At 39.1% G+C, this 21,796-nt stretch overlaps 1 protein-coding gene across 1 annotated transcript in view; it reads right to left on the bottom strand.

Annotated features, from left to right (window-relative positions):
* The window catches only part of garnl3 (GTPase activating Rap/RanGAP domain like 3), a gene marked incomplete at both ends in the record, with an annotated part of 87,907 nt that extends 68,559 nt beyond the window's left edge, over positions 1-19,348 (bottom strand). The window contains one exon of the mRNA XM_079257107.1: positions 19,251-19,348. Within this exon, the coding sequence (XP_079113233.1) occupies positions 19,251-19,348 (98 nt within the window). The remainder of the gene's footprint in view (positions 1-19,250) is intronic.
* Between the last annotated feature and the right edge of the window lie 2,448 nt (positions 19,349-21,796).

The following is a 21,796-nucleotide window of genomic DNA, read 5'->3' as shown; positions in this document are numbered from 1 at the left end:
TCAAGTTTCGCTGTTAACAAGCTGGAGTTAGTGACTAATAATCACTTTCATCTTTAAAAAAATCCCCATGTACTCATTTCCATTATGGCTTTACAGTCTTAGATGCAGATGCAGATGCAGATGCAGGTGCAGTCGGAGTGACAGGTGGGAATGAAAACATAAAATATGGAGCGATGATGAACGGATTGGATTTGGCTGGCGGAGCTTTAAAAAGGAAACTTTGCTGTGCTGTGTTGCATTGCAAAACATAGCTTCAATAATCACTGACATTGCAATCAACAAAATAATAATAAAGTCAATAAATGTATCTTTTTCCTAGGGTACCTCTAAATCAGGGGTGCCCAACTCCGGTCCATCCTGCAGCTTTTAGTGGTTTAACACATCTGATTTAAATGAAAAGGTTCTCAAACAGCTTGTTTTCATCATGTGCACCTGCCTGTTAATGAGCTAGTGATATGGGTCAGGTGTGTCACAGCGGAAAACACACCCAGCCCTGCAGGATGGTAGCTCATGTGGACCGGAGGTGGAGACCCCTGCTATGGGCCCCTAAGAATCCCAAATGATGTCCATGATTTTACCCTTTTCAGTTCGGCTGAAGAATGTCCAACAGGACAATATACAATATGCAATAATATTATGTTTAATACTGTGACAAAAGCTTTAGTTATAAGTAAATAACTGAATATAAGCTGCTCATCTCAAATGCATTAAAGACACATGAAAGAACTTTTGACATTTTCCCCGTCTCGTGCTCCCTATCGACAGCTATTCACATCAGCATCCATCTTGCATCCTACCTGACCTGTTAGCGGCCTCCAGCCAGCAAAAGACGATCTTACGATGACTCTTGTTTTGTCTCTCTCTCTCTCTTAATCTTTTTGCGTTTCTTTGCTGAATCAGCAACGTTGCAAGTTAACAACATAGAGCGTATGAAAAACATACATTCTTAAAACACTGTGAAGCAAAACTCTGCAGCAACGTCATGTCTCGGATGTAAAAGTTGTTTAGTGCCGTTTCTCAGCCTCGGGATGCTCCTGGGTAGCAGTGGCTCCAGAAAGGCACGTGATAGATGTCACAGCGTCATCGAACAAGTCAGGAACGAGAGTTTTCAGGTCTGAAAGTTAAGTAATGCTTCTCTTTAAGCTTTCTACTTCTGCTCCTGTCCATGCTAGTTAAGAATCACAAAGAGTAAGTTGTACTTTAAGCAGAGCTTAGCTCTGTTTCCAGTCAAAATGTTTTTAATATATTGAATCCCTTTAATATGAGATCACATAGTATATTGATGGAGCCGGTTTCTTCCAAAGTTGAATTTTAGTATGAAGTAACCTCTTTTCAATTCCCTTGATTTAGTGTTCTTGCTTAGCTGTATGTGAGAGTTAAAAAAAACAACATTTCATTGATAAATTCTGCAGCTTTGAGCTCAAACGTTAAGGTCAAATTGCTGAGCATTAAAAGGTAACTTTCCACAGGATGGACCCCAGTTTTAGAGTTGTATGAAGGGAAACAACCACAGAGATCAATAACATTTAGTTCTTCAATGTGTTGAAGATTAAATAAATCATAAGAAGCTGAAGAGAATCCTTTGTCAGCATGTGGAAGAAAATGGATGGAGCAGAGAAGGCAAGGAAATGATGGTGGAATGATTGGTGGAAAAGACAGAGAAGTAAAAGAGGAAGAGTTGACAAACAGAAATGCCAGGATGGACTGTAATTTTGACTCTGTGCTCTACCACTTTTTAATGTAAAAACATACACACAAAGACATTGGGTGAAATGTGAGTCGAGGTAAATCTGATACCTTCACAATAGCCAAGCCATAGCCTGCGTCTGCAGCCCGGTCTGCATATACACGCACACACACACTACATGAAAGTGTGCAGGAATGTTTGGCTCGGGCTACACAGCACGCAGCTGCTCATTAATCTTTAATCAGTAGAAACCCCCCTCTGTGGTTCGCCACATTGCAGGAAAACACCTAAAGCTACCACCACACATGACATTTTCCTTTTTCATTCTCTCACTGGATGTGACTACCTTTAAAAATAGCTCATGTTGAAATGCAGCTGTAATCTGCAACAGCCTGAAGCCTCGACAAAATGAAGCATTTCTGCAAAGACGATGGCCTTGTCACATTCATGTCACGGCAAGATCGAGTTACACGCAACCAACCTGAGATACCTGAACACCTCTGACTCCAATTAGAAGCAGACGCATACACACACAGAGACACACACAAAACATTCATATATCTTACATAAACACATCTTTATCACATTCCCTCCCATGGTCACACTCACCCACTTGCCCCAGTGGCATTTGCAAAACAAAACCTTTTTCTTAATGAATGTTTATGAGGTCACTCTTTCACAAAGGAAGTGGGAATAAGAGTTATATCTTCTGCAAAGATCAAGTTGTTAAAAGAGCTGATGGGAAAATATGGTGTAATGTGATTATAATCTGCTTTAGGTCATGAATATAGTCCACTCTGTCCATACGAGCAAAGAAGATCTAAATCTACAAGGGAAAAAAAACACACACACACACACACCTAAAATACAGTACAAAATAAAGCAAACTCTAATAAACTGTGTAAACTTAAATACTGTTTAGCTCTTTCTTAGCAAAAATTTTTATTCTGATGAAAGATAAAGATAGGAAGCAGGGAGAAAACATCCTCAACTCTGATGCTACCACTAATGTTGTAATATACGGTTTTAATTCCTGAAATTTGTGAAATGTCATAAAATGCTTAAACTTTTTATGTACTCAGTTGATAAAAACATGAAGGTGGGTTACATTTGACAGAATACGTGTGCAAGACTGACCAATATGATATGTTTTGAAATTGTGGGAATTCAATGGCCCACCAAAAAACCTTTAAATGAGACACATTTCAAGCTACATCAATGATGTAAAAAAGATTCAGACTTTGCTTCTGTCATCTGGATAGAACTGAAGTGATGCAAACATTGTATGGATGAGGAGATTTATGTGGATATGCATTGTTTGATTTTATTGGTAAAGGTCAGATGCGCTAAAGAGTAAATGTGTCACATTTAGCATTTGCTGTGTCAATAGGGTGCTTACATTGTCAGAATCTGGTAGTAATGGTATGACGGAAAGGCCTTAAATAAAGATTCCAGATATTAAAAAGCTTAAAAGTTTTGAGACTCTTGTGTGAAGGGCCCCGTATTTATTTTGGATCAAACAATTATTCTACTTTTCCTGTAGTCTGGTCCTCCATTGGAATGAATGGGCTACCAGGACTGTGACACAGACATGGGAAACAACTAAACAGTGAGTTTGCATGATCAACATTATTAGATGCAAGTGAAACTCTCGGCAGGTATGTATCGGGGAACTCGCAAAGTTTGCTGCATTCACTAGCTTTTAAGTGAAAGTGACAGAGCAACTAGGATACTATGATTATTTTCCTAAAGTGCAATATAAGCTTCAGTTCGACTGGAGCCAGTGGAAGTAATGTGCCAGACAATGTAAAGGACTTTTTTACCTGTAGGAGTTGATAAAAGCAAAGCAAGTTTCAAACTCACAGTAACCAGTAAAGAAATGACTTCATTTCTTTACTGGGTTACAGCCATGCACGGCGTGCATTTTATCTGCTGAGAAAACCTTTCTTTGCTAAACAGAAAATAAATAAAGAGCAATTTCAGGAACCAGCTTTTCTAAATTATTTAGACCAAACATTTGATTCAGCTGTTTATATGAAAAGACTCAGATAGTGTGTGTTGTTAAATGACCTTGATCCTACTTCATTTGCAGCTATTAGGGTGTCAGCATTGATTAGGATGTGCACAGTAGCCTCTTAACTCTTGTCTTTGACTTTTGCACATGCGTGTGTGTGGAACCTGGCAGGGCTAGACTATCCCAGGCCCTCTGTTCCCCAGATAAATGCAACTTCAAAGGTGGAGATTTAAATGTAGGTGTTAGCATTACTGTGTGTGGGTTTACAGTCCAGTAAGGTTCACAGGTACTCTAATTGTGTTTGCACAGGCACTCCCACTCTGCAGCTGAAGTGCATGAAGCTGCATGATGCGGATCAGAAGCTCTGGGCTCGGGGGTGTGATAATCCCGCTAAGCCTTGCTGACTTCTCTCTGGACGGTTGCCACTCTGGACAATTCACCTTTCCCACACAAGTTTGGGACTATATTATATTAGGCATCATCTCTTTAAAAAGAGATATATGAAAGTGAGCTGAAAGAAATAAGCTGCTCGCAATGTTATGCAAAGCGGACGGTGAGATAGTTCGTGTTCCAATACAGTCGTTTTTTTTAACTGTTGCACATGTCCTGATGCGACATGCAAATGAATAAACCTGCTATGAAGTCATGCTTTTAAAAGTTTTCATTGTGTGTGAAATCTGCAGGTAGAAGTTGTCATGTCAAACAGGTGATTGATTATGGAAAAATATATTCATTCTGCAGGACAGACAGCAAAAAATAAATAAATACAGGAAACCATCTGGATTTAACTATGAATACTTTGTTTGAGGATGGTAAAGAAGTTCAAAAACCAAAATCCCAGAACAAAACAAGGGCTAACAAATTGTAAAAAGAGAATATTTTCCATACATTATATATATATATATATATATATATATATATATATATATATATATATACACATACACACACATACACACTGCTAAAAAAAAAAAACTTTGTTCTTTCCATAGTTGAATGTTCTGACAACAAAATCTCAAAAATTATCAATGAAAATCAAATTTATCAACCCATGGAAGTCAGGAGCTATACTGAAAATGAAGTGGAAAAACACACTACAGGCTGATCCAACTTTGATGGAATGTCCTTTAAACAAGTCAAAATGAGCCTCAGTACTATGTGTGACCTCCATGTGCCTGTATGACCTCCCTACAATGCCTGGGCATGCTCCTGATGACACAGTGGATGTTCTGCTGGGGGTCTGTGGTGCAACTTGGCGTTGGTGGATGGAGCAAGACATGATGTCCCAGATGTGCTCAATTGGATCCAGGTCTGGGGAATGGGTGGACCAGTCCATAACATCAATGCCTTCGTGTTTCAGGAACTGCTGACACACTACCACCCTCATGGAGTCTGTTTCTGACTGTTTGAGCAGACACACATCTGTGGCATGCTGGAGTTCATTTTGCAGGGCTCTGGCAGTGCTCCTCCTGTTCCTCTTTGCACAAAGGAGGTTGTTGCCCTCCCATGGCCTCCTCCACGTCTCCTGATGTACTGGCCTGTCTACTGGTAGCGCCTCCATGCTCTGAACATTACGCTGACAGACACAGCAAACCTTCTTGCTACAGCTTGCACTGATGTGCCATCCTGGATGAGCTGCACTACCTGAGCCACCTGTGTGGGTTGTAGACTCCGTCTCATGCTACCACTAGAGTGAAAGCACCGCTAGCGTTCAAAAGTGACCAAAACATCATCCAGAAAGCATTGAAACTGAGAAGTGGTCTGTGGTCATCACCTGCAGAACCACTCCTTTACTGGGTGTGTCTTGCCAATTGCCTATAATTTCCACCTGTTGTCTATTCCATTTGCAAAACAGCATGTGGAACTGATTGACAATCAGTGTTGCTTCCTAAGTGGACAGTTTGATTTCACAGAAATGTGGTTGACTTGGAGTTACATTGTGTTGTTTAGGTGTTCCCTTTATTTTTTTTGAGCAGTATATTTATACACACTGGTTCCTATCAGACTTCCTGGGCCACTCAGATGAAATGAGTTTTCATTTATCATACCTTGCTTTGCTTACATAGTTGCAATAATTGAATAACTGCTAATGTAACTCAAAACAGATCTAATCTATCTCTGTCTACCTTTGTTATTGTCATGCATTTTCCATACATTTTCTATTTATTGACTGTTTTTACACAATTTTCGGTAGCTTGTATTCCCCTCATGTGTTGACTAATGATACACACACAGACAATTTGGATTCAGACTTTGGCTTGTTTGCTTCTTGTGCATTTCAAATGCCAGCAAGTCACCATGTGGCCTCTGTGAAATGTCACTATGTCAGGTTGCACCGATTGATAATGGCGGCCTCTTTAAATGTGATCTGGTGAATTAACCTTTTGCCTGTAACGATCAGCAAGCCTCTGGACACCATTCTGCCCTTTACCCTCCAGCTAAACACGTGCACTAAAGCAGTTTTATTTAGAAGTATCAGTATCAGACGAGAGTTATATTAATGGGAAATGCAAGAATTTATTCTGTTATGAGAGCATGATAAAACACTGTTTGTCATCTGTGTCAGAATGAAACCTGTAATTGATTCCACCTGCACTCCATATTTAATTCACTGTGTCTTCTTAATGCAAGCACTCCTAGAATTGCACAGGTGTGACAGATGTATCAAGCATGGCATTTCTGCGCTGTGGCAAGTGATTACAATAATGTCACAATAAAAATTTGAATTCATCAGCTTGAACCTTTGTGTTGTTAGAAATACTCGGCTTACAAGCATGATGTTTCAATACCGGTCATTAAACCTTTTTACACCCTCCCTTTCTTCATCAGTGTTTTTGTTACAGGAACAGTATGCCCTCTTGTGGCTATTGCTGTTATCACAGGTGAATGGGTAAGATTTAAAATGATTGGCACTGTGTAGGCAGCTACAGTGTAGACTCTACACTGTAGAGCCTCCCTTTATCCTGAAAACTGCCTCAGTTCTTGGTCACATGGATCCAACATGATGCTGTAAAGTCAGAGTAATCAGCTGTGAATTTCCTGATAGGCAACATCCTAAAACTGTTCATATAGGCTCAGTCATGGCAACCTTGGAAAAAAATATTTACATTATTAAAAACTCTGCTTTAGGGGTTTGGGGCTTTTGAACCATTACTGAACAAGAAAACCTCCGCCAAGGCCTGTAAAAAGTTCCTGGATCTAAACGGTGATCTGTATCACCACCAAAATGAAATCAGTTCTTTCTTTTCACATTTACAACAACTCCTGAAAATTTCATGAAAATCCATCCATAACTTAATTCAGTTATCTTGAACACAAACAAACAGACAAACAAACTGTTAAATGTCGGGTAAAACATAACCTTGGTGGAAGTAACTATTGTAAGGAGCCTATACAAGCAGAAAAAAAGACTCCATGCACCACCGACAGCAGCACCAACTTACACTGTGGACACAAGGCAGGTCTGGACTTCCATCAGCAGCTTCAGCAGGGATTTTGATGGCTTTGGGTTGTTGACCTTAACCTAGTTCTAGTTTACCTAGTAAATTTGTGCACTCTTAATTTAAATGGATTCTTCCTTTTGTGCCTTTTTTAAGTCTTAATTTTCCTTGTGTGTCTTGAAACCTTTGTCTGACTGTTTTGCTTACGTCTCACCTAATTAACCCCTTTGTTAAGGCCTGTTTACCGATCCCATTTGTCCTGGATGTGGCCCATTCACATCTTTTTGTTGTTTTGTGACATTACTTTTTCCCTCGAACGTTTCTATTGGAAATACCTGCTTGGACTGTGTGACCCCTTGTTATTCTGTTTGACTTCACTCCGTTTCGAAAATTTTATGTGTGTGTGTGTTTTTTTAAAACCATTTCCAGTTTGAAGTATAACAGTGTTCGCACTGGTTTTGGTGAAGCTTCATGTTTAGGTTTTTAGCTTTCAACAGCAGCAGCAAGAGATGTGTGAGTCCTTTCTACATATTATATACTATCACCATAAACGTCTGCATTTACTACATTAATAGCCATCTGAATAAGTTCTGTTAACCTGAATATCTATCTATCCATCCGTTTTACCTTTAAAGTATTGTAAACTCAGAGTTTCCATTGTCGTCCTATTTAACACAGCACTCCTTCTCAACCAATCAGGTCATTCTCTCTGACCTCTCATCAGATTTTCCATCAGCAGATCTGCTGCTCATTTGTACCATTCAGACTTCTGTCTGCTGTAGAAAACCCCTTTAGATTAACAGTGTAATAACTTTGCAAAACTACCATCTGCCTCCAACAATTATGCCAAAGCCAGAGTCACAGAGATCACATTCTTCCCTATTCTAATGTTAAATTTCAACATAGCCAGCTGCAGGATTTTGTGCACGTCTGCTACTTAGCTTGAACTATAAAGTTATTTGTGATCATTAACTGTAAACACATGTATAATACTAACAGTACATATAATATTTTATAAAATAATATAAGGAAAAAGTAGAAACATTTTTATATCTCTGTTCCATTAAGAGGCAGAATGGGAATTTGTGTTTGTTTGAGGGGAGGGGGGGTGAAAGGTTTTTTATGCTGTGTGTGTGTGTGTCTGCGTGTGTGAAGGAAATCATTATGTGGTGTGTGTTTTTCAATGAATACATTGCTGTGTGAAGCTTTGTTTTAATATGCAAAACTGTCTTTGTTATAAAGCACTCTTGTTGCTGGCTGCATGCAAAGTGCTTTAAATAAAGTTTGATTTAAATTTGATTTAAAAATTAGAGGGCTTGTCTGTCTCCTTGAGCTAAAAACCAAATGTGTGCACAGCTTAAGTGTAGGGCTGGATCAGAACATTTAACTCTTCGGGTGTTTGTGTTTGGGGTGGGTATTTGGTTTTCAGCTCTTGCATTTGGATAATCTTTTGAATGCGTTTAATTTTCAACAATGTCAGCTTGCATGCTCTGTGACCCACAATAATGAGCGTTATGCTTCACCTCAGCTAGAACCTTTATCTGTACATTTAGCTCATTTTCTGCTACTTTGCTCAACTTTTTTTCTCTCTTGTTTTTCTTAACTTGATCTAGTAACCTTGTTGGACACACAGTTGACAATTTCACACCATAAAAAACAGAACATCATAACTCTGTCTAAGTCAATGAATATGATGTGAAAATTTGGTGCCTAATACTTGGTATCAAGTGCAAACCTATCGCTTTATTTCCATCATTCATAACACTGATGTAAATAGGGAATAGCAACCATTTACACAGTTATTGTATAGAAATATAAAGTCAGCTGAACTCAAGATGAACAGTTGGTGATGTTAATTTTCCACCACGATTATAATTGGACTTAATGAATTTATTTTCTTTCTCTGTAGAAATGATTGAGATGATTCAGAGATTTTTGTAATAATTCTAACTGTGTGCATGACTGGATAATTGGAAAAGAGTGTTTATATGTTTAAATAATGCAGCCCAGCAGAGTATACAAGCACAGTCTTGTTTGACCATCAGTTGTAATGAACAGTTATACTGTCTGTTCAGCTTGCTAAGAGGGTGTTTCCACTCAGTTGCAACATTATACCCACTTCAGTTCCGTATTCGATTCATGACAACATATTATAAGAGGAAGGGTGTTGAACTGAGTGTTTTCAAGACTGTGGGTGAGACAGAGTGAAAGGAGGTCACATAAGTTATTCATCTATAGCAAGTATTTTATTTCTGTTTTTTTTTTTAAAAAAAAAACTTGAGTGCAATACATCTGTATTGTCTGTTTTATGCAAATTTACAAACCTAAAATGCAGATTAACTTTATTCAGTATATGTCAAAAAGGATTTTTCTAAAATAAAGTCAGAGCATGTGCAGATAGTGTTTGCCTATGTGTCTGCAAGTGCTTCAAAACTGCACTTCAGTGCCTTTCGTTCTCTCATTCTCTCACCTCTTGTTTGGCTTCTCACCCCTTAACCAAGAAAACGTTTTGGCCGGCTTCCCATCAAACCGCAGGGTAAAAATGTACAACAGCAACTCTTCATAGGCTCTATTTCCTCCTGCTGTCTCCTGTGGAGCTCACTTTGTGGGTTATGATGGGGGCAGTGGGTTGCTATGAAGCAGTGATCAGAGTGTAAGCATTTTGTGACTGTTTCTTTGATCCCTCTGTTCTATTCTGTCAAAAAAAAAAAAAAAAAACTACAAAACAAAAACTAAGATTGTACAACTTCAAGGCCATAAAAACACTCCCCATATCATAAGTGAATGTATGCAGTTTGTGGCTCAACTAAAGACCAGTACCCAACTTTACTACAGTTCACTACACTAGGCTTATTCCAGCCAAATATAATGGAAAAGTTTTTCCAGCCTCAGAGCTTTCCTGGAGCAGGACACAGCGCGTTTTAATGTTTAGGTATGTCTTAAAGATTTAAACGGAAGCAGATGCTTGCAGTCAGAGTAAAAGTTAACATAGGGTTGTAATCAAGTGAAGGATTTTTTTCCTTTGTATTTTCCTTCTTGTAATTTGGATCTATTTTTCAGCCTAAATGAGCCTGCTGCAGTGCATTGTGTGCACGGACAAACTGTGCCGGCTTGCGCTGAGCTATGCAGCCACATATGGGAGTCATTACAGGCCTGTGTTTACCAGAAGTCACTGAGGGACTGGCTGTACATCTGAGCAGAGCAGAACCTTGTGGACACTATTTCGTTTTCTTCTCTTATGACCTTCTATGGAGATCAGACAAATGACAACAGTTCTGTACAAACACTTCTTATACAGACACTTTTTCACACTTATAATAGGTAACAAATCGACTAACTGCTGTAGAAAGAATCTGAGACACTTTGCATTGTTACTTAAACATCTCATGGGGATGTGAAGCAATTAAACATGTAAAGGTCTGTTTACACTGAGATTTAGGCGATGAACTCACAAAGAGCAGATCTGTTAGTAAGCAAGATGGATTGTGGGTAATGCATGCGCCAGACTTAAACAGCAATTTTAAAAGAAAGGCAACTAAAAGTTCAGATGCATTTGTTACATTTGATACATACATATATATTTATATATATACATATATATATATATATATATATACATATATATATATATATATACATATATATATATATATATATATATATATATATATATATATATATATATATATATATATATATATATATATATATATATATACATATATATATATATATATATACATATATATATATATATATATATATATATATACATACACACACACACACATACATACATATATACATACACTCACACACACACACATATACATACACATATACATATCTATACACATAGATACACATACATATACATATATGCATATATACATATATACACACACATTCACACCCAAACACATAAATATATATACACCCACACAAGCCAACTCTAGATTCATGGTCTCTGTGGAGAACAAAAAGGCAAAGATCTTGATTTAACAGTGGATCTACGTTCCTAGTCTTATGTATGGCCATGATCTGTGGGTAGATGGCAGGTAGATGACAGAAAAAACAAAATTGTGAACACAAGTGTCTGAAATGAGTTTACTCCTCAGGGTAGCCAGACTCTCCCTTGCAGATGAGAAGCTCTGTCCTACAGGAGGAACTCAGCAGAAAGACGCTGGTCCTCCGCATCATCAAGAGCCAGAGGAGATGGTTCAACCAACGGTCAGGATGCTTCCTGGACAACTCAGGCAGACAAGGAAAATACTTAGGACACGCTGGAGGGACTACATCTCTTGGCCAGCCTGGGAACACCTCAGGATCTCCCAGGACAATTAGGCAGGTGAATTCATCATAGTTATCAGGTGAAGCTGTGGCTGGAGAGGGAGGATAAACTGAGGGCAAGTGGATCAAGGAAGGGCATGACAAATGTGGCTGGAGGTGGTGTCAGGAAGGCAGGGCATGACACGCTCAGGTATGCAGAATGACTTCAAATTACATATGCCTTTGAATTCAGTGGATTTCATTTCCCCTGTTCGATCAAGACATTAACTAAACTTCTAGAAGGATATGTTGGACTACAAACCTACATGTTTTAGATCTTGAATTGAAACCATATGCATTACTAATTTGTTTTCTCTTGTCACACACAAACACAACCAGTAAATTCTACATGCAAGAGATTTACTGTACTGACAGTGAAGGGGTGCCTTAAGCCGGCTAAAGTGTCAGTTAGTGTACCTGTACAGCTCCCAGCTGGGTGCTTTATGACAGCTTGTAACACAGAGGGAGACCCCAGCAGCCCAGAGAGTACATCAAAATGTTCCCTCCATGATTGGTCTGTTGGATTTGTCATCGATCTAAAAAAAAAATAAATAAAAAATCCTGCCTGACAGTTAAAACACATGTTCTTCATTAACATAAAGCTTTGAAATTTCTGTAAAAGCTTTTCCAGAAAACCACAAGAGGACAAGCACTGATACATTTTTCCCAGTCCTTTAAAAAAAATGCAAATGCTTACAGCTTTCGCTTAGATTTTCTTCTACATCACCAGCACACTTCTACATCTGGAGCCAGTCTCGTGCCAATCTGATGAGCCATGAGTTACGACAAAAACTTCCAGCAACTGCAGCTACAAAACCTTTTGGTGTTAGCAGAAGGAAAAATTAAGACTGGTAGTATTTAAAAGAATGCCCATGTTCCATTAGCAACTACAAATAGCAAATTAGCACCAACATTTTGAACAAACTCCTCAGCATACTTGTTAGATCTGTGTTACAAAACCACAGTAAGATGTTGTGATCATTTCTTGTTTGCTTGATAATGATTAGACTTTTCTTCCCTCACAGTCCAGTCAGATTCCTCTGCATATGCAGAAACCACAAATGTTCAGACAGATTAATGAGAACCCAAAAGATTCTCCACATCAAGGATACTTTTCACCACATCTGAATTTGCTGATGCTGCTGTCAGATTCACAGAAACACCCAAATTTTTTTACAGGCTTTACCAATATCTTCCTTCTGTGGTTAGAGTAAGTATGCTTGCTGGTTTGTGACCATTCTCACAATTCCCGTCTGTCTCCCTGGCACTGTCTCGAGGAGTCACAGTATGTTTCCTCTGCCAGTTTGGGGTCAGAGTTGAGCCAGTGCTCTTTTGGCTTTTTTGAGTATCACCATGCAGCCTATCTCCTTCACACAGGATCAGTTGCAAGTTCAATGACGGGCAGCAACACATTGTTATGTGCAATTGTTATGGAAAATAATGGAAAGTAGGTTAAGATTTGTTGTTCCTGGAAGATGTCCAGGCTCTCTTTCTGTCAAGCTCAAGACTTAAGGGTAAAGAACAGGCTTAGTGCTGGCTTGCTTTTGCAACGGCTTGATAAGCACATATTTCTTAAAGGAGTAGTTAATTGAATTGCACTTAGTAGAACATTGAATGACGCACTGTGGATGTAAGCTGATACTGCAGAGTCAGAAATATTCACATTTCGTCAAAGATTGTTCTCTCTTGTAAAATCCTGGTTACAACACATCTCACAGTTCAGCGGGAGAGTGTTGAGTACCATGCTAACAGGGATTAAAGTTGCCATGAGCCACAAGTCAAAAAGGCACATAAAAAACAGCAAGAGCCTTTTCTTCCTCCAGGAATTATATTCTATAATTACATTTCATAAGTTTACCCTTAGCTAAATTTGACCACAAATTATTTTTGTGCCTAAACCTAACCCAGCGTAGTCTAAACCTAACAATGGAGCTATGATTTGTAAAAAGTCAGCATGTTTAGTTGATCTATTGGGGGAAAAAAAGAAAAAGACTTCTGGGTAAATTGCACCTAATTGAAAGCTCTCAAACCGAGCATACCTATGATGCAGTTGGTTTTGGAAAAACCAAATACAATATCTATTCAATGAATTTAGCTGTATTACAAGTTTGCTGAACTCCTACAAAATAGTTAGAGAAATTAGGATGCATTCACATTACCTTTTTTTTTTATTTATTCTAGTCTGTTTGCAAAGTTCACTTTGCTTAGTGAGATGTGAATGTGCCAAACTAATTTGGATTCAGATCAAAGAAGCAGATTTACTTCTACAGTATACTTGCATAAGACAAAATAAAAAGCTCCAAACAGCGATTGTTTTGTGCTCCATGATTTACTCACAAATGGAGGAAACAGAGTCGTCTTCTTTACGCAGGTCTTGTCCCCTCTTTTGCTAAATACTAGTGCAGCGCCACCTTTGGTGAGAATGGGGATATATTATTTTAATGGTTTGGCTCGTTTGACCAAAGTGTTGCGTGAATGCAGTCTTGGTCCGCATGGATACACCCCCCAACAAGGGAGTCGAGTCTCCAATTGGACCGAGTCTAGTGGACTATCCTGATGTGAATGCACCCTTAGAAGCGGCAGTATGTCCTGAAAGTTTTTTTTTTTTTTTTCACATTGTCAGATCAGACCAATTGGGAAATAAGTTGATTACCATGTGTCATGCCCTAAACTCATCACTCAACTAGTCCTCCCTCTCCATCCGCAGCAGCACCAGATCACCAGATGAACACACACCTGCCCACAATTATCACCATCCATTTCAAAGCCAGCTCAGTCCTCCACAGTGGTTACCAGTCCGCAGTCAGACTCTGTTTCCTGACTCCCTTCTGGACTTTGTTTGACAAATGAAAAACCTTTGGACTCGTCAAATCTTTTGCAGTGTGAGCCCGTCCTCAAAGTCATGACATCCAGCCCATCTACGCAGGCACTTGTGGTCCAATTTAAATGATAAGTTCTTTCTGAGCTTGACTCGCCTGTGCATGAACCGTGCTGACATATTAGTTCCATCTGGCCCCATCCTTTCTTTTGAAGACTTTCTGTTTGCTCAACTAAATACTATATGAAATATGTTAAAATGAAGGAATAACACATATGTGTAGTACTTAATTGACCAGCCTGGAAACAAATAGTAGCCAAATGCATCAGTAATGGGCACTAGTTTACAAGATAGTATTTTAAGATGTATTACACTGAGCATTGCAGAAAGAAACGACTGATTTATTTTTATGGAAAAGTGGCAGCCTTGTTGTAACAGGAGCTACACGTTTAAGACTATTTATAACAAATTTGGGACCAAGTTTGAGTTACACTTAAGGTTGTAAGGATTATAGAAATGTTTTGTCATACAAATAATCAGATTGTTTCAGCAGTCCACTTTTATGACATTATCTATTAAGGAATGAGCTTCTTAAATTGGTTATCTGCAAAAAAAACCCAAAAAAACCAAAACATGGCTACCTTTTAATATGACATGCCTTCAGCAAAATAGTTGTGAAAGGAGAGCAGAGATACAGCGATAAAATATGAGTCATCTAAAAAGCATTTACTATGTAAAATGATACAAAACACTGACAAATACTATGAGATTCCCAGTGCATCTTTTAAGAGTGTGCACTCCAGAGCTCAGCTCCAGTCAGCAGAAAAAGAAGATACATCCATAAATCCATTGGCTTATGGATATGCACTTGAATTCCTGAGTCATTTGAGTCTTCTCTGCATGGCTGCTTGAGGAATTTCAGTCCCTGAGTGTGCTCCCTGAATTTCTTATAAAGTTCTAGCAAATTTACCACTTTAATCTCAGAAAATGTTCCATTTTTCCCTTGAAATTAGCGCTCTACATGAAAAAAAAAAAAGATACTTTATATTAAGCAATTCTCTCCTCCCTCTCCTGGCTTAACATTCCTAATTGCTAGCCTGCAATGACCCCAACACACCCTCATAGTTAGTGACATTACTGAATGCACACTTTACACAGATCCTTTTGGAAACATGAAACTTTACATCCTAAGCAGGATTAGTACACACCCCAAGCCATGTAAACGAACACTGATTCAATAAATATGTGGAATTACTCTTTTAAGTCCTGACAAATATGAAGACACACATAAACTAAAGATCATGCACAGATACATCTAAGTTTATCAAACATCCAAAATCAACGAGCAAATCCAGCAACGCAGAGGAAAAGTGATACAGTAATTGTTTCCTTTCAAGCTTTCGGCTTCCACCTGCAACTCTCAAGCTACCTGCTGTTGGTGAGAATATCCACCAGCTGGCAGTCCACCGACTTTGTAGGATAAGGCTTAGTCATGATGTAACTGGCCGAAACACAGTCGGAAATATTAATGTGATGTGATGGATTTACACCAAAACAGATTAACTCCAGGAGATTAGCACCGATCATGACAGTTTTATAATGTTAACTTAGATCTGAATACATTTAACAGAAAACTAAAATGCTTTTTTTTCCCCTAGTCAACTAATTATTCAACAGTATCTCCCTCTTAAAACATTAATTTACTACATCATCTTCATTGAGAGAATTTATGGTTTTGCATTAAGCATGTTTAAAAGAGAAAAAAATAAGCTTTTTTTTTAACTTTTTTTACGACTTTATATACTAATTGAGAGAATCAAGAGAATTATCCAATCAGATAACTAGCTTCAGATCAAAGATGCACTCCACAGTGAAACTGTCTGTGGCCTGGGGGGGGGGGGGTTAGGGGGTCGGTGGAAAAGAGGCCAGATCAATGTCTGAATAAAGTCACCTCATGACATACTTCCACAGGCAAGCATGTGGAAATGCTTAGGAGGGAGAGCAGGCTTCTTACATACAGCGAACATCCTTATGAAGGTGTCACAAGGTGTTCTGTGTGTATGGTCATGCATGTCTGCAGTTCAATGAATTATACACAGCTACCTCTCAGCAGCAGCCCATTACTGGAGTATTCCCTCTTTACAGCAGCGAATCTATTTCCCTCAATTCAGTCGCACTTCACGCCTAGCTCTGATTGATTGTCTGTTAAACTGCTTGTGCCTGAGAGACAGACCGCCAGGAAGCTTTTCAATGCGACTCTGGATGACAGCATACAGAAAGGGAACAAGCTCTTTCACCATGCAAGGGTAGATCAGGCTAATTTGAAGGGCTGTATAATGTGAAAGTAAGCGCTTGGCACTAAGCTGGCCAAATCTCACCCCCGCATGCACCAAGTACTCTGAACACAGTCAGTGCTTCTATTTGCAAAGTGAGACCTGGCAACCGGGATGCCGACATCTTAAGCACACAAGTCTCACCACAGCACAATACAAGCAGAAGAGTGAGACTCATAAGTCATTCTGTACTTTTGAACACCTCCATAGATTGTTCTAAATAGCAGGAAATGAGTGTGAAGGCAGGAGTGTTTTGATTAATGTGACCAGAATGATAATCTCCAGACAAATAGGGCAAGGTAAGGACAACTGTGGAAAAGAAAGTGAATCAGCAAGTCCTTCTTGAACTGAACAACATTATTACAGGATGTCAAGTCGTCAAATGTAAAAATGTTTTCTGAGTATTACATTATCAAAATGTGAATATTTAGGGTTCAACTTTTGGGTTGTCTTCACTTAGAATATATTCTGATCCACTGTCATGTGCAATATTTGCTCTTTTTTTTTCTTTAGTTTTCACTAAAAATAATAACACTGAGCCAAAAGGCTAAATGTGTGTGAGTGAGAAAAACTCAAGTTCACCCTCACTGCTTCCATAGGAATTAAGAGGTTAGGTAGCAGTCAGGTAATGCTGCTTCAATGCACTAATATTCAGATGTACATTAACAAAATGCAACAGAAAAAAGATCAGCAATGATATTACAGAAGTAATTGTTGCTGCTTATCAGTTTGGAAAGGTTTATCAGGCAATTTTAAATCCATCATTCCACAACAAGAAAAAAAGTCAGGAAAGCTCACTGTTTCCCAGGAATGGTTGTTTCAATAAGTTCAGCTCAAGGTCAGTCCATGAAATGCTCAGGTAGGCTACAAATGCTATATCTCTGACTCTACAGGCTTCATTTGGCATGTAAAATGTTAAAGATCATTACATGATATTAAGAAAAAGAACAAACAAGTGTGGCGAGTTGAGAAAGGTTGCTACGAGAAAGCCCCATTTGGAAAAATCAACACAGCAGCACAGTTTAGGATTGCAAAATTGCATTAAAGAAAACCACTAGACATCTGGACTAATGTCCTTTGGACAGATAAGACCAAAGTAGACGTGTTGAGCTACAGAAACACAACTGGTGAAAACTAAACACACCAGCACATGACACAAGCCGTACAGCGGTAGAGCGGTGATGATTTGGGCTTAGTTACAGACACAGAACCTACTTGCTGAAATGTCCAAATCCTCATATTCCAGAGTGTTCCAGAGTCAAATGTGAGGCTATCTGTCCAACTGCTAAAGCTTGGCTAAAACTGACCTGAGCAACTCGACAACAATCCTAAACATGCCAACAAAGCAACAGAATAACTGAGAACGATACGAATCAAGCTGTTGCAGTGATGCAGTCAGGACCATTAGATGGCTGTGGATAAACAGATGCTGCAAACTTTAATGACCTGAAGCAAAGCTGAAAACGAAGAATGGCTCATCACTTCAAGTTATTGCTGCTAAAAGGGGATTTTACAAGCTATTTAAGCACATTACCTCTGCCTTTTGCCTTGCAGTTACGTAGATACATTTGCCTATACACAAAGAATGGAATAAAATGTGCTTTGTTGTTTATCTGAGGTTGTATTCACATGGTTTTTATACATGGTAAAGGCTTTATAATCTGTTTTAAGACAAAGATCGATGACAGTATTTTCACATGCTGTAGCCCATCATGCAAATATAAAGGTGTGACATCAGTAAAAGTGGGAGGCTATTTATAAACCAGCTGAACCATGAAAGAAAAAGAACTCCAGCATTTGATGGATGTTTTAGACCAGAAAGAGGGCAGGAGCAGGTTGTAGATGAGGTCAGTCTGGGTTTTCTGGTTGCAGGTATCCACAGGAGGCAACATATCTCAGAAAACCAGTCCTGTCATGCAGCTTAGTCCTACCAGCAGCACATGATGAGGTCTGTTTGTCACCATGACCCCCTGCCTTCATGAGCCTGTCTCCTCAGGATGTGTGTGAACTCAGCTGTGTCTCTGTGGTCTAAGACAACAAGTGATCTCATTCTAAATTATTCAGTTCCGTTATAATAATGATTTTAGTTTCCTCCCTGTAATTAAAATCAACAAACTGTCTGCCCATCTTCAGCTCCAGAATGAAAGTGTTGGATGTTATGCCCAATTAGCACCTGATTTGGACTGTAAAATGACGATGGGCTGCCACTAGCGCCTCTATCAACATTGCGGAGTCAGGTGCAGACGAAATCTAGCCGTGCGTAACGCATCCTTCCGAGGTCCGATGAGAAATCTGACTCCATGCGTTAAGATGAGACAATAACAATAACAATGATGCAAACAAACAGAAGCAGATGCTATTATATTCCCAGAGGAAGGAATCCAAGATTGTCCGACTGCACTCCTTTCAGACATAATATCTTTGGGGACACCCCCCCTTCTCTCCCATCTATGCGCGCGTACACGGTGAATCCTGGCTAAAATTCATCAACAGCCTACAAGGCAAAAGATATTTCAACTTATTGAATGCACTCATGAAAAGTGCCGCTTCAGTATGAGAAAATGTTGCACATGTGAGATAGTCTAGACGTTTTGATCAGCCTCTTGTCCCAGACAGAGAGAGGACCTACCTGGTTATCTCGAAGCTGCAACCCTTCCGAAGGAGCAAGGCTCTCTTCCGCATGATGCCTTTGTCTTTGCCGAGGTACACATTTTTATCTGAATTCATGGGTGCTGGAGGAGGAGGTAACCTGGGAGGCAGTCGCGCTTTGGTTAAAGAGAGGAGGAAAGTCACTGCTGACTGCTAAAGACGTGAGGGTAAAAAAAAAAAAAAAAGAAAGAAAAAAAGAAAAGACAAGCTGGATGAAAGAAGAAAAAAAAAGAAAAGAAAAGGATCCTCTGGCGCACGGTTCACCTCAACGGAGGAAAGAAAGTGGTCTTGCTGACTTTCCCCGAGTCAGACTAGACAAAAGACGGCGTGTTGGAGTCATTAGAGGTGCACGTTGTCGCAGATGGTGGTACTTCCATGTGAGCAGCTGGTTGCACTGGGCTGCTGCAGTTGTCACCCTGAGCTGACTGCGCTGGTGAGTCGCCTGAACTGTGTGGAGAACACAGACGCTGCTCCGCCAGCTTCAGCCCAACACCGACTGGCTGCTGGGCAGTGACTTCACGAGACCGATTATGGAGGGAGAGAGAGATGAGATTACAGTTGGCCAAGTGTGCGTATGTGTGTGTGTGTGTGAGTGTGTGCGAGAGAGAGAGAGAGAGAGAGAGAGAGCGAAGCTGTGTTTATGGCTGCCTGTAACTTGGTAACTTTGTGCATTGAAAATGAAGAGAAAGGGACCAAGTGAGAGCTAAATGCCCATAATAAATTGGTATGAATAAAATCAGAATTATGGATACTTTTCCTAAAGGTATATGTAGTTAATGCTGTTTGTTTGGCTGAGTAGTTGCCTAAAAGAATTCAGTTCGATTCAGCTTTATTTGTATAGCGCCACTTCATAACAATGTTGTTAGGGCACTTTACATACACATCATTTCAAGCCAATAACCTATAATAGAAACCACCTGATTGCATAATCATGACTTCAATCCAATCCTGCATCCTTAGCATGCATGAGGCGGCAGTGGGAAGGGAAAAAACTCCCTTTTAACAGGAAGAAAATCTTTGGCCGAATGACAAGACATCACCAGGAAGGAGGAATTATGTAATTTCATTCATTAGAAAATGTAATTTAATGGTTTGCATTCACTTATTTTCCTAAACTATTCTGACAATAACCATACAAAGTAAGTTCAACATTAGAACTCTGATAGTTCTGGGTGTAGCTAACATGAACTTTTAGAGAATTTAAAAAAATCAAACTGAGTGTAAAACATATTGCCTTTGCATATATAAAGGTGGGATTAAGTTAAGATGACATCAGCAGTCAATAACAAGCTTTAATTAACCCCAGTTTTGAAAAGTACACTCATCGGATACATCTGATGAGGAGTTACATGTGCATGAACATTATAAATAGACAGTAAGACAAGGGTGTAAAATAGCACATTTTCCCCGGGCACCACCGCTTCAACCACACTATGAAGCTTCAGTCATTCAGTATTTAATCAGAACATTCTATCTCTTCTTTAAGTCTGTGGTGGAGTGCAACATGCTTTGCATGCCTTTTGGTGGAACATCAAATCCAGGAACTGAATCAAACTGAACAACTTGATAAAGAAAACAATTTTTTTCTTTTTTTTTTTTTTTTTTTTTTTTTTTTTTGCTGAGAACGGCTTTTATCCATGAAAATCATTTGAAAAATGTTAGAGAAAAAATTGTCCTCTGCATGCACTTTGTATGTAACAGCTGTACACTAATACATATAACATTGGTTAAAACAACAGTGTTTTCTGCACAAAGCTTTGTTGGTGCCACCACAACACAGAATAGCAAAGGAGGTTGTTTCTCCCCAACAGCAATAACTGCATAATGACTTTTTTTCTAAATCAATGATTAATGGCTTTAATTCATTATTGATGTTGTAGAACTTATCCCAAGGTCCTCAAAGAAAAATAAAACAGTCCAATAAATGGGAAATTGCAAAAACAAAGTCTCTATTTGGGAAGTGAAAAGCACAGGGAAATAGCATTCACACAGCCACAAACAGGAATCAGACCCCTATGACATCTAACATTGCATTACAAATAACTTTTTAAATTATAGTAATCTTATGGTGTTGCTGAAAAAGGATGGTTCTAAAAACTGAACCATAACGCTTTTCACTGCTGTAGGAATCAACATTATTTGCTCCTCCATCTTCCCTGCAGACTTTATTTTTCTTTTGACAAACCCTGATCCCCCCACAGAGATAGGACAGGGGAAAACCATTCAGGTAAAGTGGTGTACAATAAAGTTTTGAATAAGATATTACAGCTTAGAAATGTGTTAATAACTGAAGAATTTATGCAGTGTTCACTCTGCTGAAGCTACACTCAGCTGGAGGTGCACCTAGATGGGTTGGGATATGGATTAGTTGATCAGCTAAAAAAAATGGAGCTCTAAAAATATAACCGTGTGGGCTGAGTGTGCATCTTACTTCAATAGGGTGGGACGTCAAGGGGGTGATTCATAGACCAGGAAAAATGAGCCAATTTACACCATATCTACTGTATCAGTCTGAAGAAGATGCAT

Source organism: Telmatherina bonti (genome assembly GCF_933228915.1).
Source record: "Telmatherina bonti genome assembly, chromosome: 17".
NCBI lineage: Eukaryota > Metazoa > Chordata > Actinopteri > Atheriniformes > Telmatherinidae > Telmatherina > Telmatherina bonti.
The sequence above is the reverse complement of the archived record's forward strand: the minus strand, read 5'-3'. Positions and strand labels throughout refer to the sequence as shown.